This window comes from Artibeus jamaicensis, unplaced genomic scaffold (genome assembly GCF_021234435.1).
Source record: "Artibeus jamaicensis isolate MK-2021 breed Jamaican fruit bat unplaced genomic scaffold, CSHL_Jam_final scaffold_854, whole genome shotgun sequence".
NCBI lineage: Eukaryota > Metazoa > Chordata > Mammalia > Chiroptera > Phyllostomidae > Artibeus > Artibeus jamaicensis.
In genome coordinates, this window is record NW_026522058.1 from 1,783 (window position 1) to 18,560 (window position 16,778).

The following is a 16,778-nucleotide window of genomic DNA, read 5'->3' on the forward strand; positions in this document are numbered from 1 at the left end:
TTTAAGGAAAAAAACTAGCATCTTCAAGCACATCAGCAAAGTCCAATAATAAAATCAAATTTCTTCTTACAAGTTGATTATAGTCCTGAAAATACTGAAGTAAAATGCAAACTATTTTAGTCAAAGGACCTCTGTCCTTAAAGGTAGTCCAGTTTGAGACATATTTTCAGAATGAGGCAAAACAAATGAACAGAAGACATACAGTTGAAAAGAGGGAATCTACAACTCCCAACATACTCTGAACCAAAAAGAAACACAAATCTAGACTTTCGAAAATATTTTTTTAAACAATTGCAAAGGCTGAAATCAAAGATAAATAGAAGGCACAACAGTTTTTCTCTGGTTTTGTGTTTTCAGATTGTGACTGTGGTTTTGGTATTTTGCTCGTTTAGTTTCACAAATACAATTTAAACATGAACAAGAACTCTACTTCAAACACCCAACAATTCAAGAAAGTATACCAGTAGCATTGTAGATATTTAAAACCTATCTCTCTATTTAAATTTCAAGGTAAAAACAGTGGATTTTAGAATTGTTTTGTGGTCATATATCAAAGAAAAAACTTTCACTAACACCTTTTATTCAGCATTTAACCGTTCCATTGAGAATCAAATCTGTCCATTTTTCCAAAAGCAGTTTCCCCACACCAGAAAGTACTCATAACTCTCCAAAGAAGAAACAATTCGGGTTTTACCTGTCTTCAAAATGTTTATCATATCTCATATTTCTCAAAGGCTTTCAAACATGTAGAAAATAAGAAATATCCCAACAAATAAAACATACCAAATGTCAGTAATAAGCATGACACATTACTTTGGGGAAATGACTTTTTTAAAAAAATCAGTCTATGCAAAGTAAAGCAAGGAAATTCAGTCTTTTTCCTTTTTTAAAAAATATATTATTTTCTAAAATATTATTTCATAAAATTGGAAGTAAAGGACCACAAGGTGAAAAGAGGGGAGGGGAGGGAACACACACCATTAACACAAAAAGTAAAATTGGACAAACTTAAGCAGTTTCTAAGAGCCAGGGTCTTCTCCAAGATTCCAAGGGTGGTTGAAGAAGTTTACCATTTGCAGGAGCAGGAGTTTGTGCTGCTGCAGTGAGGGTCAGTGGAGAACAATTCACTACCTTGGAGAAATTCCCCTTCCCACCCCAAATCATGGTTTCAGCATGGCAGAGCCTCTCATTCCACCTGCCAGGCCACCTGGAGGGCCTCTGGGGTCCCACAGGCAGTTATCTCATGGCCCTTTCCCAGGCAGCTCGAGTCTTCTCTTCCACGTTCACTCAGACCTCACCTCTGAACACGATGGGCTTGCTCCTAACAACTTCTGAGCAGGCTCAGAATCACCAAACACAATGAAACCAAAATTGGGTAATTTTCCACCACTATTGATGCACAGTTTAACCACATTCCCATAATTTTGAAAGAAATCTTTAAGCTCTGATTTATCCACTTCATGAGGCTGATTGCCAGTGAAGAATTGGTGACTGTCAGGGTGTCATGGTTCTTCAGGTGGGTCACATCACCTTGCTCACCAGCCTCACGGATTAGTCTAAGCCCTCTGGGGAGCTTAAAATATTTATTCATTGATCACACACTCTTTGATCCCCCTCAAGCCTCTGTGATTGAACCTCAGGTTCAGGGTTAGACTCGGGCAAGGCTGGGAAGTTCATACATTAACAATGAGGGGGTTCCCGCAAGCTCCACCAGATGAAAAGTTATTGCTGGTCACATATGCCCAGGAAAATGTCTCCAAGTCTTCCTGCACCATCTGAGCTATGTCTATAGGTGCTGGAGAACTCTTCTGAGCATCCTCAACAGCAATTTCTTCTACTACTGGCTCACACTTTGCTTCTTGGATTTCAGATACAGGTTGTTACTCTGGATCCAGTACGAGTCGGGCTCCACTTCAGCAACAGGTTCCTCTAAATGTTCTCTCAAGTAACTGCTGACAGTCTGATCATAGAAAGTTCCAGAATCATTAGATACCACCTCAGGTGTCTGCTATCTTTCTTCGGTTTCTCTCTTCTACCTCTTCCTCCTGAGGCTCAGTGACAAAGCTACCAAAGACCTCATCTTGGTATCTGAAGGTATCATTGTGAACGCAGAAGTTATTTCCAACAAAGCCCTCAGGAGCAAGGACAAATGTCTGCCTGAATCTTCTCAAAGCCTATTTGTTATCAGACAGCAACCCTATCACCTGGACCAGCACACCAGCATTCAGAGCAATATAAACATCAACACGGAAAATCTTAGTGTGACAACTGGTAAAGGTCTGTGACTTCACTTTGCTATGGGTTTATTTCTGTTCAGAGACCTCATCTGCTGGTTTTTTATTTTAATCCAATCCCCAACGGACATAAGAAGAGTTCTTGCCATAAAATCTGTGGAACATGTCTGGGGCCTGGCTCAGTAATATGTAATATTGTCTCGCATGTTCCTGCCCCACCATCAGGGGTCTAGGTTTCTCCATAACAGTCCTTTAGTCAATTCAACATGCACAGGAGAGTGGGAGAGCTTGGTTGTTTAAAGATATGTATTTGTTATTTATATTTCTCTTCTTCTTCTTCTTCTCCTTCTCCTTCAAGAAGAACCTTTAACATTTCATATAAACCTGGCTTGGTAGTGATGTACTGCTTTAGTTATTTCTTAGTTGTCAAGCTCCTTTATCAGTTATTCCATTCTAAATAATAGCTTTCCTGGGTACAGCAATCTTGGTTGTAGGTCACTGTTTTCATATCTTTGAATACTTCTTGCCAGTCCCTTCTAGGCTGAAGAGGTTGTTGTTGGTTTTTTTTTGAGAAATCAACTCACAGTTTAATGGGGTCTCCCTTGTAGTAACTAACTACTTTTGCTGCTTTTAAGATTCTCTCTTTGTCTTTAACTTTTGGCATTTAAAATATTATGTGTCATGGGGTGGACCTCTTTGAGTTCATCTTGTTTGTGACTCTCTCTACTTCCTGGAGTAAAATGCAAACATAAGTCTATTTCTTTTCACCAAGTTAGGGATGTTTCCTTTCATTATTTTTTAATAGGTTTCCAATTTCTTGTTCTCTCTCTTCTCCTTTGACTACCCCTGTGGTGTGAATGTTAGTATGTTTGAAGCAGTCCCAGAGGATCCTTATGCTACCCTCATTTTTAGTTCCTTTTTTCTTCTTGCTGTTCCAATTGGTCTTTTTTTGCTTCCTTAAATTCCAAATAGCTGATTTAGTTCTCAGCTTCATTCTCCATACTGTTTATTCCATGTAAATTGTTCTTCATTTCAGTTGTGCATCCTTCATTTGTAACTGGTTCTGTTTTATGGTTTCCATGTCTTTTTTTATACTGTTGAAGTTCTCTCTGAGTTCATCTGTTCTTCCCCTAAGTTCACTGAGCATCCTTATATCCAGTATTTTTAACTCTGAATCTAGTAGCTTGCTTGTATCTATTTTATTTAGGTTTCTATGAAGTTTTGTTCAATTCTTTCATTTGGGTCATGTGTTTTTATCTCCTCATTTTGGCAGCTTCCCTGTGTTTTTTTCTATGTATTAGGTACAGCTACTACCTCTCCCAAGCTTGGTAGAGTGGTATAATATATAGGTGTCCTGTAGGGCACAGTGGTACATCCTCCCCTATTACTCAAGCTGGGTACTTGAGGTACATCCATTGTGTGGGCTGTGTACAGCCTCCTATTGTAGTTAAAACTTGATTGCTCTTCACACATCTAATATCAGCCACTGATTGTGTTCTGTCCAGAGTCACACATAAACTACAAAGAAATCTGTGAATCTTTTTGTAGTTACTTCTGCTGGGCTGGAGATGCCCAGATGAAGCCAAGCTGTGAGTCAAGGTCAGCTGCTGCTAGTGCTCCAGCCTGGGGCAACTTAGCAAGAGGTATTGTACTCACTGAAGCCAGATGCTGCCTGTGTGAGAAAATTTAGGAAAGTCTGAACCATGAGCTAAGCCAAGCTATTCATATGGAAACCCTAGGAATAGCTTGGGTTGGCCTGCAAGTTGTGTGGGGCAGGGCCTCAGGGAATCACCAGGGTGGGACAAGAGTGTGAACCAGGTTTGTAGAGTCTGTGGTATGCAGCCTGCATGCCAACTCTGTGGCTCTGTTGGGGAGGAATCAGAAAAGGAACATTGGCTCCTGCCAGCTCTTCTGTCTGGGAGAAATCTGCCCCTGCTCCACTTCTCACCCCGATGCCCCACAAACCAGTTCCTCCCCATATGTCTCTGGTGCCTTTCAAGCTGCTGCCTGTGAGCTGGAGCTCAGAGTGAATGAGTCTCAGTAAGTCTGTGCATTGCCCTTTATGAAGAACTTTTATGAATACCAGAAATTTCTGTTCTCCAAAGCCTCAATACCCAATGGGTCTCATGGTCAGAAGTTATAGAGACTTACCTTCCTGGCACTGGAATCCTGGTCTGAGGAGCCTGTTGTGGGACTAGGACTCTTCACTCCTGAGATATCCCTGCTAATTTTTATCTGCCATATGTCTTTGTGGGACCAGGCTATCCCTTATCTCCGCCCCTCCAACCACTCACAATGTAGATTGTTCATTAATTTCATTGTTATAGGACTTCAATTCAGCTTGAATGGTTCTGAATGACAGTTGTTCTATAGTTTAGCTGTAATTTTGATGTGATTGTGTGATGAGTTGAGCTATGTTTACCTACACCACCATGTAGACTGGAAGTAGATCATAAATTTAATTTAAAGCCATGTCAAATTTCTCTTACATACAAGACCTGCTTTGCTGATGGCACTTTACTGTGCACTCTGAAGCAAAGGGTTTTGGTGCAGATTGGTCCCTGAGCTCTTCTCGTACTATCTGTTACATCATGGAAATACATGCCACTGTGATTCTATCCTGCCCCTCCTATGAAAGATTAGATGTCTAGGAGACATTCCAGTTGTAATGAGAACAATTCAGGCTATTACATATCATCAGTAAAATTCCTTAGAAAGTGAAGCCTGTCCCCCAACTTTCCTTGGACTGCTGGTATTAAAACATGCTGTCATCAGTGACTGAACTGTGGCTGCAGGAGACTGAGACATTTTTCCTTCCTGAAGTATATCATTGGGGAAGACTATAGAACTTGTAAGATAACAGGTCTGCACAACACCGATGGAAGAGAAAACAAAGATTTATTGAATAATGGAAATATTAGCATGTGGTTTTCATATCAGAGAATTCTCATGAGTTGAAAAATAGCCAAATTTAGGAGACGGAGGAAGATGGCAGCGGAGTAGGACAAAGGATTTCACTTCCCCCCAGCCCAAAGAAAACCCAGGATGATCTGCAGAGGAGTGCAGCAGATAGCCAACAGGGACCCAGCATATAGGGAAGGTAGGACTCCAGAAATTGAAGCAGACTCTGAATGACCAGAAGGTGAGGAGAGACGGCTGCAGGTCAATAAGGTCCCAGGGAATGGCGCAGAGGCCACAGGCCCTCCTCTGAGCTGAGCTGGGCTGGGCCACGCCCAGCCAGGGCCCAAGTCACCCCAGGGCCCAAGTCACGCCAGGGCCCAGGTTGGTCTGCCTCAGTCTCTGGGAGCCGAAGCCTGGCTCTAGGACCTAGGGAGACAGCCAGTCACCAGCTGGGCGCAGTTTGGAAAAACTCCCTACCCAGCTGGTCGCAGTTTGAAAAAACACCAAGAGATCTGTTTGCTTGGAGTATCAGGGAGAGGAGTGGGTATGAAGAAGCAAAACAGAGAGCTCTGATCACACGTGGAGTCTGTGGACTCCAGCTTGGGAGAAATCGGAGTCACCCTTGCATCCTCTGTTGCACTGGGCCTGGGCCGGGTCTGCTGGGTCTGCCTCTGACTCTGGGGGGCGGGGGGTCGAGGGCTGGCTGCAAGGCCCCTGGGAGAGAGCCAGTCACCAGCTCCTTCCCTACCCAGCTGGGCGCAGTTTGAAAAATGCCAGAGATCTGTTTGCTTGGATTGTCAGAGAGAGAAAGCAGTGGGTATGAAGAAGCAAATCAGAGAGCATTGATCACACGTGGATTCTGTGGTCACTGGCTTGGGAGAATTGAGAGTTGCCTTTGCTTTCCCACATACCACTGGGAAGGGTTTGCACCAAGACAGGCCGGACTAGAGAAGCCTGGCCAGGAACGCATGTCCACACCCCAGGCCAGGACTGTGAATCCTGGGGAAAGACTTCTTTCAGTGGGGCGCTGAGGAGGGGGTTTTGGAAGAGCAATCGTGAGACCAGCTGAGTTCACCGAGAAGGTAGAAAGACAGTACTAGTCAACCCTCAGACTGCTGCAGCTAATGTGACCAGAAGAAAAGGCTTGACCAGCTGGAAAACCAAGAAGAGGTGTGGTTTTTTTTTAATTTTTTAACTTCATTATTGTTTTATCTTTCAATACTTTTACCCTCTCTCTTCTCATTTCTTTTTTTATTCCTTCTTCCTTTCTTTCCAAATTTACCACTTTCTCTTCCCTTCTACTGCCTTTTTTTTTCCTTTCTTTTTGACCCCCTCACTGCTAAGTGAGACAAAATACTTGGAATGGTGAAAAGACCAGAGTTGGACTCAAAGAAGGGACATCCCAACACTAGAGATAGAGAGACAAAATTCACTTTGCTATAACAGAAAAACTGTTACTGCATATTTGAGGGGTTTTTTATTATTTTTTTATTATTACATCTTTTATTTTAATAGTATCTCTGTATTCCTCCTCTTTCTGTATAGTCTTCTTTACCTTGGCAGGATATATTGTATCACTTGACAAGTTTCCCCTGTCCCCTCAACCATAGCATATTGCTAATTTACTGTCCTTTACTTCCCCTTGCCCAGTTAGCAAACTATTGAAAGTCCAATACTCCCTAATCTTGGTGTATCATAGATTCTGTTATATGATTGTTGCTCTAATATTATTGTAAATAATAGTTGTTGCACATGGATGGAACTGGAAAGCATTATGCTGAGTGAAATAGGCCAGGCATTGAAGGACAAATACCATATGATCTCACCTTTGACAGGAAGCTAAAGAATAAAACAAACAAGCAAACAGAATAAAAACAAAGACAATGAAATAGAGAACAAGTGGGTAGCGACCAGAGGGGAGAGGGAAGGGAACTTAAGGGGAAAAGGGGGGAGGGATTTTGAGGAACAAGTATGAAAGACACAGAGATGAGGACTGGGGGGGGGGGGGGGGGGGGGGAGACCGGGCAGGGAGGTGGGGTGGGATGGGAGAAATAGATTTAAAAAATGTACTTGAGAAATGCAACTGATTTTTTAAATATACGGATTTTATATCCTGTAAAAAAAATAAAAATTAAAAATTAATTAATTAATTAATTAATTTAAAAAAAGAAATGATGAAGCATTTGAAAATGTCAAGGAAAATCCTGATACATAATAAGCATTCAAAATGTTAAATAAATTGCTAAATATTTATTACATAAAAAAAATAGTTGTTGCATGCTGTTGTAAATACTACACAACAGTCTCCCCTCCAATCTTAGCCCACTACATTATTGCCTGAACTACAATACTGCAGTGGTTGACTCTGTTCCCTCTCACACCACACCTATTTACCATCCCTTATTCTCATCTTACCTCAGAATTGCCTCCCTCAACCTCACTCCTTTCTGAATCCAAATCGGGCCTTCCCTCCCCAATAAGACATTATTGCCTTCCCCCATTCTGAAAACTGGCTGGTGGTTGAAGATTATGGCTCTCACTGTACACAGTCGGGGGAGAGCTTATCTCTTCTCTACCAGGTGCTACTGTAAATGTCTTACAATACTCTCCTGCTGTCATAAACCAGTGTATCTTCCCCTCCAACTGATCACACACACACAAAAAAAAGAATAGGTGGAAGCGGTGAACACAAGGATACCCAAAGGAAGGGAAACCCAACAACAAAGGAACCACTAACAGATAACAATGGAGTAAGATGAAGGAGGGAGTGAAACCCACAAACCTCAATCCAAGACCTACCTGGAAATACAAGAGCAACACAGAATTTCAAAGGCCCTATATATGCAAAAGAACTAGCTTCAATGCAACCTGCCCTCACCAGCACAGCAAATTAAAACAGGTAGGATACAGAGGGACCATCAGTTCACCAGCTGGTGGAAAGAACCCACAAAAAAAAAAAAAAAAGGAGACTCAGAAACAACAAAAACCCAAAGACAAACCCAGACCCAACGTTAAGGACAGCCCAAGACCATTGATTTGGGGAGATCAAGGAGACTACATCACTGAATTTCACAGGTAGTCTACCACAGAAGTTCACACCATAAATCCAAAAAGCCAGAAAAAAATCAATTTAAGAAGCTAAAGCTAACAAGAAGAGTCTCACAAACAATGGGAAGACAAAAAAACAACCTCCCAATGAAAGAAAAGGAGGAAGCCTCAGAAAGAATGCTAGATGAAATAAAGGTAAGTCGGCTATCAGATATTAAATTCAAAGCACTGGTTATCAGGAAGTACAAAGAGCTCATTATGAGCTACCAGAAACTACAGGGGAGCTACAATGAACTCTCCGCAAACTATATCAACATGAAAAACGAAATAGAAATTACCAGCAAGGGACAAGAAGAAATGAAGAATACAATTCCAGAGCTGAAGAACACAGTGGAAGGTATGAAAAGCAGGATCAATGAGGCAGAAGATCGGATAAACAAGTTGGAGGACAAAGTAGAAAGAAATGCCCAGAAACAGCAATAAAAAGAAAAGAGGCTCAGAAAGAATGAAGAGGGATTAAGAGAAAAGAAAGACAATATGAACTGTAATAATATCCGAATAATAGGGATACCAGAAGGAGAAGAAGAAGAGCAAGAGATAGAAAATCTATTTGAAAAAGTAATGATGGCATGCCGAGTGAAATAGGCCAGGTGTTGAAAGACAAATACCATATGATCTCACCTTTAACAGGAAGCTAAACAACAAAACAAAAAAGCAAGCATACAAAGAAAAGACACTGAAATAGAGAACAAGGGGACAGCGACCTGAGGGGAGAGGGAAGGGAAGTTAAGGGAAAAAAGGCGGAGGGATTTGGAGGAATAAATAGGAAGGACACAGGGACGAGAACTAGGGGGTGGAAATGGGGGGGAGGTGGGGGAGCACAGTGCGGGGGAGGCCGGGATGGGAGAAATAGACAAAAAAACTGTACTTGAAAAATAACTAAATAAAATTTTAAAAAAATAAAACATAAAAAAATGCAGATATCTACTACAAAAAAAAGAAAAAGTAATGATGGAAAACTTCCCTAATTTAATGAGTGAAAAAGTCACACAAATCCAGGAATCACACAGAGTCCCAATCAAGAGGAACCCAAAGAGGCTCACTTCAAGGCACATCATTATTGAAATGGCAAAATTCCAAGACAAAGAGAGAATCTTAAAGGCAGCAAGGGAGAAAGAAGAAGTAACATACAAGGGAGCCCCAATAAGGTTAGCTACTGACTTCTCAATGGAAACACTTCAAGCAAGAAGAGAATGGCAAGAAATATTTTAAGTAATGAGAACCAGAGGCCTACAACGAAGGCTACTTTACCCAGCAAGTCTCTCAAACAAGATAGAAGGCCAAATAAAGAGCTTCCAAGACAAAAGAAGTCTAAAAGAATATGCCTCCACCAAGCCAGCCCTACAACAAATAGTAAAAGGACTGCTTTAAGGAAAGGAAGTAAAAGAGAGAGACAAAGAGAAACTCAGGTACAAAAATGGCAATGAATAAGTACCTATCAATAATAACCTTAAATGAAAATGGTTTTAATGCTCCAATCAAAAGACACAGAATAGCTGAATGGATAAGAAAGAATGACCCACACATATGCTGCCTACAAGAGACCCACCTCAGGACAAAAGATCATCACAGACTAAAAGTCAAAGGCTGAAAAACAAATTTTTCAAGCAAATGGAAAAGAGAAAAGGCTGGGGTAGCAATTCTCATATCAGACAAAATAGACTTCAAAAAGAGGGCCATAAAGAGAGACCCAGAAGGTCACTTCATAATACTCAAGGGAAGACTCCACTAAGAAGACATTAACATTGTAGATTTATATGCACCCAACATAGGAGCACCCAAATATATAAAGAAAATGTTACAGGACTTCAGGAAAGGTATTGACAGCAACACAATTATAGCAGGGGGTTTTAACACCCCACTATCAAAACTAGACAGATCTTCCAAACAAAATATCAACAAAGATATTGCAGCATTAAACAACACCCTAGATGAAATGGACTTAACTGATATATATAGAACCCTTCATCCCAAAGAAGCTAAATAAACATTCTTTTCAAATGCACATAGAACATTTTGAAAGATAGACCACATGATAGGACACAAAAGAAGCATCAACAAATTCAAGAAAATTTAAATCATACCAAGCATTTTCTCTGACCACAGAGGACTGAAACTGGAAACCAACCCCAAAGAAAAAAAACCAAAACACCCAAAATCATGGAGACTGAATGATATGCTACTAAACAACGAATGGGTCAAGAATGAAATTAGGGAAGAAATCAAAACGTTTCTGGAAACAAATGAAAATGAACTCAGAATGACCCAAAACTTCTGGTACACAGCGAAGGCAGTCCTGAGAGGGAAGTTCATAGCAATACAGGCCTACCTAAGAAAGATAGAAACATTTCAAACAAACAACCTAACCCTATGCCTGCAAGAACTTGAGGAACAACAACAAAGACAGCCCAGAGCAAGTAGAAGAAAGGAAATAACCAAGATCAGAGCAGAACTAAATGACATAGAGACTAAAAGCACAATTCTAAGGATCAATGAATCCAGGAATTGGTTCTCCTTCACTATATCGTGGTTCACTCATTGCAGCTTCACAGTATCACAGATTTAAAAAAACACACTACAGTGAAGCCACAATGAGTGAACCATGATATAGCAAGGGACAACTGTATACTTCACTGGTGAATACCCATATAGAATTTCATATGTTGTCAAAATTACATAGCTTTAAGAGTGTAGAAAGTGTTTAAGAGCATATGAAGTGTTTATAAGAGTGTGGGAAAGGTTTATAAGAGTGTGGAAATGGTTAATAAAGCCTTAAAATATATATAAATAATAAAATAAATATAATGCCACTACTTTTTGGATTTTCACATATCTAGGGGGTCTCTGGAACATAACTCCTGCAATATGTAGGGAATCACTGTATTCCAAGTCATGAAAGGCAAGGATCCACATCCAAGATTACTCTATCCTGAAAAACCATCACTTAGAATGAAAGGGCAGATAAAGTGCTTCCAAGATAAGGTCAAGTTAAAGGAGTTCATCATCACCAAGTCCTTATTATATGAAATGTTAAAGGAACTTATCTAAGAAAAAGGAGGAGATCAAAAATGTGAACAGTAAAATCACAAGAAACTCACAACTATCAATGACTGAATCTAAAAAAAAACCTAAAATCAAAAAAACAATTAGAACAGAAACAGAATCACAGAAATGTAGATCACATGGAGGGTTATCAGCAGAGAGGGGGAGAGGGGAGAATGGGGGAAAAAGTACAGGGAATAAGAAGCATAAATAGTAGTTACAAAACAGATAGGGAAGTTAAGAATACTATGGAAAATGGAAAAGCCAAAGAACTCACATGTATGCCCCATGGACATGAACTAAGTGCAGGGAGAATGATGGTGGGAGGGGGTGTGCAGGTCAGAGGGGAATTAAGGAGAGAAAATGGGACAACCATAGTATCATAATCAATAAAATATATATATTTAAGTGCCTCTGATCAATGATAATAAACCCAAAAAGAAAACTGAGGGAACAGGAACCTACAGCACAGTCCTTGGGATTAAGAACTTTTGGCAACTTCTGATACTTTTCCTCTATTACCAACTTCTCTTCTACACACTGTCGCATGGAGGAGAATCAGCTGAGACATGCTTCGAGCTCTACACCCTCTGTTTAGAACATTCTAATCACTCCACAGAACTATTCAGTCTCATAATTTGAACTCAAAGCATAATCTCCATCTCCCTCCTTTGAGTCCTCTCACAAACTTAAACCAATGAACTCATATATCTAAAGAGAGAAAGTACAAGGGGAATTCACACATGAAGTTCTACATTTTCATGGTTATCCAAAATAATAAATAAGTGATGCCAAAAAAGTCAGCTGGTAGTTAGTGGTGACTTGTTTGTTTGCTTGCTTGCTTGTTTGAACTGCATATTATGAATTTATATTAATACCATTAACACATTGACTAAGTGTCACATGCTTTGCAAAGAGTTCTAAAATTCTTACCAGTTTTATTCATGTTTTATAAATTAAAAAACTGAGGTCCAAAGAGGCTAGATAAATTGCTAAAACTTACACACCGAGGACACTGAAATTCCCACTTAGACAATCTAACTCTAGAGTCCAAACATTTGTCTTCTCTGGCAGGAAAATGATTACAGTCTTAACTCCATTAACCTTCCCTCATCTCTGTGTTCTTATCTGAATTAAAATAAGAAAACATGAAAGCCCCTTACCTAACACTTAATACATCATTAACAGTCATTAAATTGTAGCTTATTTAATCACATACAAACACATCCTAAAGATTTAGATGTCAAAGTCTCACTTTTTCATTACATTTCCTTAATGATATTTGCAGAGTCTATAACTGCAGTCCCCATAGAATTTACTTTTTCTAACTAGTTACTAAGGCAAGCTGATGTCATTGCTTGAAAGTTCCCAAGGACACAAAGCCTATATAATTCAGTAGAAAAATACCAGTGGTGCAGCTGCATTGGTCCTAAACAATTTGTTCAATTTTGGCATTTGAAGTGTCCTGGTAAACTAGCATGGTCTGCAAAATTGCTTGGTAGTGGCTTGTAATCCTTTCTACTCATCACAGCACTCTAACAAAGTACGAAATATAAAGTTTTCCTATACCACATCTGGAAATTCACTGGAAACCAATTCTAGAAAAGCTTAGCACAGAGTTACATACTCCATATTTTTTAAAAATCTGTGACAACAATATAGGTACAAAGGTATGATTTTACAGAAATCCTGAAGTACCTCTGGTAAAATATCACCAAATATAGCTACTGTGACTTATTACAAAAATTGTGAACAAGACCAAAAGGGACTTCAAGGACTTGAAGGACTTTCACCTTCTTTATTAAAAAAAATCAAGGTAAGTGAGTTTATTTGATTTGTCCAACTTCAAACAAATAGCTATTTCTACTGGAAAATAATACTCTTCAATTTAAGCTATGACACTGTGACAGTTCACTTTCCTTCGGAGGTGCTGAAGCATCAGGAACAACCCACAGTGAGTTTGAAACATTTACTTTTATTCTGCTTTTGCTCCTGTTTTCCCCCATTTCCTGACAAATATGAGAGAGACATTAGCTTTTCTTTTCGTGCACCAAGTTCTTGACATAAACTAACACCAAATTTCTACTGCAGTTGGACACATCTCCCTTTATCAAAGCATTTTTCCATGGCTCCACAGATATAGAAACAAATTATGATAATAGAACAAAAGTCTTCATGTCAGACCTACATCTCAATCTTCATACCCTTTCCCATCTGTGCAACTAGGATTTCTCATACTGAATTTAAAACAAATCCATGGCTCCCTTCTTGGTCAGTTTTTCAGCTTTCAATTATGTAATCATTCTTATTGAACTTAACAAATTACAAAGGTAACAGATGTAAATCATTAAACATTTAAAATTGTTCTCTGAAGCAACAGATTAAAGTGGACACACTAAGAAAATGTTTAAATACTAAAATTAATCAATACCTACATTAAGTGTTACTATAAATATGAATCTAAATAAACACTGGACACCATGAGTTTAATTTAACTGAAAGAGTTCTCCTTTCCCCAAAATTCTTTCTTTGTCACAGACATCCTTTTCTAGTTCCCTGACATTACACTACCATTAGTCTTTCTTCTGATATGGGCAACAAGGGCCATTGTCTGCAGAAGTTCAGGATGAAATACAGGAAATATTTCAGAAGAAAGAGAGAACTAGGAGCAGAAAAGTGCTTAGTCTTTTTTCATAAGCAATGTGGAGTTGATTTATTTCTATGTAGAGTTGATATCTGTATATTGAGAGAAGATATAAAACATGAGTCATGATAAACATGGGAAGAAGGTAGCACCAGACAATAGGGCCCAAGTGAACTAAAAGGGGAAGCCTGCTTGGGTGGGCTACCCCTGAAAGACCATGCATCAAGGCAGCAGCATGGAGGAGGCAAGCTACATAAGAGAGGCTCCCCACAGATGCCCACCCAAGCTGGCCCAAAACACCCAGGAAAGGAAGTGGGTGGTCACACACCCATTCTACTTAACACCCCAATGATGCCTATCACCACCAAAAGGCAGGTCAGAGTGCTGGTAGAGTAGAGAGAGCCTGGACTAGGAATTAGGAGACCTGAGCTTTAGACCCAGCTATTATTCCAATTCTCTGTGAACTTGGGCCAGTTGCTTTACCTCTCTGTGCCTCATTTTCTCGATTTGTAAGATTAAAAACAAAATAGAATAGAGCCCTGGCTAGTGTAGCTCAGTGGATTGAATGTGGGCCTGAGAACCAAAGCATAACCAGTTCAATTCCCAGTCAGGGCACATGCCTGGGTTATGGGCCAGATCCCCAGTAGCAGAGCACAAGAGGCAACCACACATTGATGTTTCATTCCCTCTCTTTCTTCTCCCCTTCCCCTCTCCTTAGAAATAAATTAATTAAATATTTAAAAAATAGAATAGGTAAATTCTCAAGTCCATTTAAGGGCTAAGATGTTGTGATCTATACTATATACACATATATATTTCTTATTAAAAATAATGAGCCTTGAGTCAAAGGGAGATTAATATAAAAGAAAATAAAACAACTACTTTTGTTTTACTTGTGGCCAAGCTACAGAACTAGTTTTTTTTTAAAGATCTGAGGATATACTCAAGACAGTGATGCTATTAGACCTGAATCTTGACCTCCAGCTTAAGAATGAGTAAGTCAATTCTTATCTGAAGGGTAGGGAAAAAGCAAGCCTTCCTCACCCTCTCCAGAGTTTTCAAGGTTTCCAGGGTTTTATCTATGTTCCTCTACAGAATTGTTTAAAAATGCCCAGCCACATTGCCAATTGGCCAGTAGCTTGGTGAAAAGTTTCTGTCTTCTGAAAACTAGATCACTGAAATTACTGTCTCAGGGCATCATGACAGAGTCAAGAGGGTAGCAAGTAATTTGGGTTAGTAGAAAATGCAGTCACAGGACTGCAAAGAAAAGTGTGCTGAAGGCCAGCATTTATGTGACCTTGCACATATTACTTACTTGGAGTAAAGAGAATTTTAATTTCTTATCCTGTAAAAACCTGTAACTTAAATCCAAGCACTAATATCTCACAATAATGAAGGAGAAATAACTTGTTTCCTGTCTTGCTATTCAAGGTTGCTTTATATATCTTTGTAAATCAAGATTCTCCATCCTGTTATTCAAAAAAAGTGGGCACTTAGCGCTGAATGGAGTTTTAAAATAAGATACTTTACCATAAATTCTAGATGCAGAGGAGAGTCATGGGCATAGAAGAAATTAAATGACCAAATAATTGATTCAGATCTGTTTTTTTTTTTAATTCTTGACAGGAGTGTCCAACAAAGAAATGCAACAGGCTGGTCTGCTCAATCAAACTACTTTAGTGACATATTTTCAGCTTCAAGGTTTATCTGTAAATCAGAAGGTGCAGGTGGCCGTGTTTGTCATGTTCCTCATTCTCTATGTTCTGACACTGATTGGGAACATCCTCGTTGTCATAACTATTACCTATGACCGCCGGCTCCACACCCCCATGTATTTCTTCCTCAGCAACCTGTCCTTTATCGATGTCTGCCACTCCACAGTCACTGTCCCCAAGATGCTGATAGATACTTGGTCAGAGAAGAAGCTCATCTCCTTTGATGCCTGTGTAACTCAGATGTTCTTCCTGCACCTATTTGCCTGCACAGAGATCTTTCTCCTCACTGTCATGGCCTATGATCGCTATGTGGCCATTTGCAAACCCCTGCAGTACATGACAGTGATAAACCGGAAGGTATGTGTGCTGCTGGCTGTGACCCTCTGGACAGGGGGGACCATTCACTCCATAGCCCTAACCTCCCTCACCATCAGGCTGCCCTACTGTGGTCCTGATGAGATTGACAACTTCTTCTGTGATGTACCTCAGGTGGTCAAACTGGCCTGCACTGATACCCACATCATTGAGATTCTCATCATCTCCAACAGTGGGCTTATTTCTGTGGTCTGTTTTGTGGTTCTCCTGGTGTCCTACACTGTGATCCTGGTAAGTCTGAGGCAGCAGGTCCACAAGGGCAGGTGGAAAGCCCTGTCTACCTGTGCAGCCCACCTCACTGTCGTCACACTGTTCCTAGGACATTGCATCTTCATTTATTCTCGTCCGTCCATCAGCCTCCCAGAGGACAAGGTGTTCTCTATGTTTTTCACTGCTGTCACCCCCCTGCTGAATCCCATCATCTACACCCTAAGGAATAAAGAGATGAAGAATGGTTTGAACAAGTTAATTTGTAAAAAGGAGAGGAAAGAAACAAAATAAAAATGCCTATGCCCATAAGACACTTTGTGCTCCATTTTAAAAAAATGCCTTACTAAGGATAAGGTACTTACCATATTGATCAGATTACAGTGGCGTGCCACATAGCAACCCTTGGGTGGATGATGGACTGCATACAACAGTGGTCCCATAAGATTATAATTTCCCCGAAAAATGGAAGGTATGTGCTTCAGGAAGACTTTTTTTCTCTGATGGAAGAAATACTGTGGGGTTTGGCAATAGATTCCCTCACTCACAGCA

General features: G+C 40.0%; 1 protein-coding gene and 1 pseudogene across 1 annotated transcript; one reads left to right on the plus strand and one right to left on the minus strand.

Moving 5' to 3' along the window:
• Positions 1–1,837: 1,837 nt before the first annotated feature.
• LOC119035449 (ras GTPase-activating protein-binding protein 1-like) lies at positions 1,838–2,477 on the minus strand (annotated as a pseudogene).
• Positions 2,478–15,572: 13,095 nt separating this feature from the next.
• On the plus strand, positions 15,573–16,520 carry LOC119035450 (olfactory receptor 4E1). The gene has a single exon (XM_037126763.2). It carries the CDS (start codon positions 15,573–15,575, stop codon positions 16,518–16,520), a length of 948 nt encoding a protein of 315 aa, XP_036982658.2.
• The last annotated feature ends 258 nt before the right edge of the window (positions 16,521–16,778 follow it).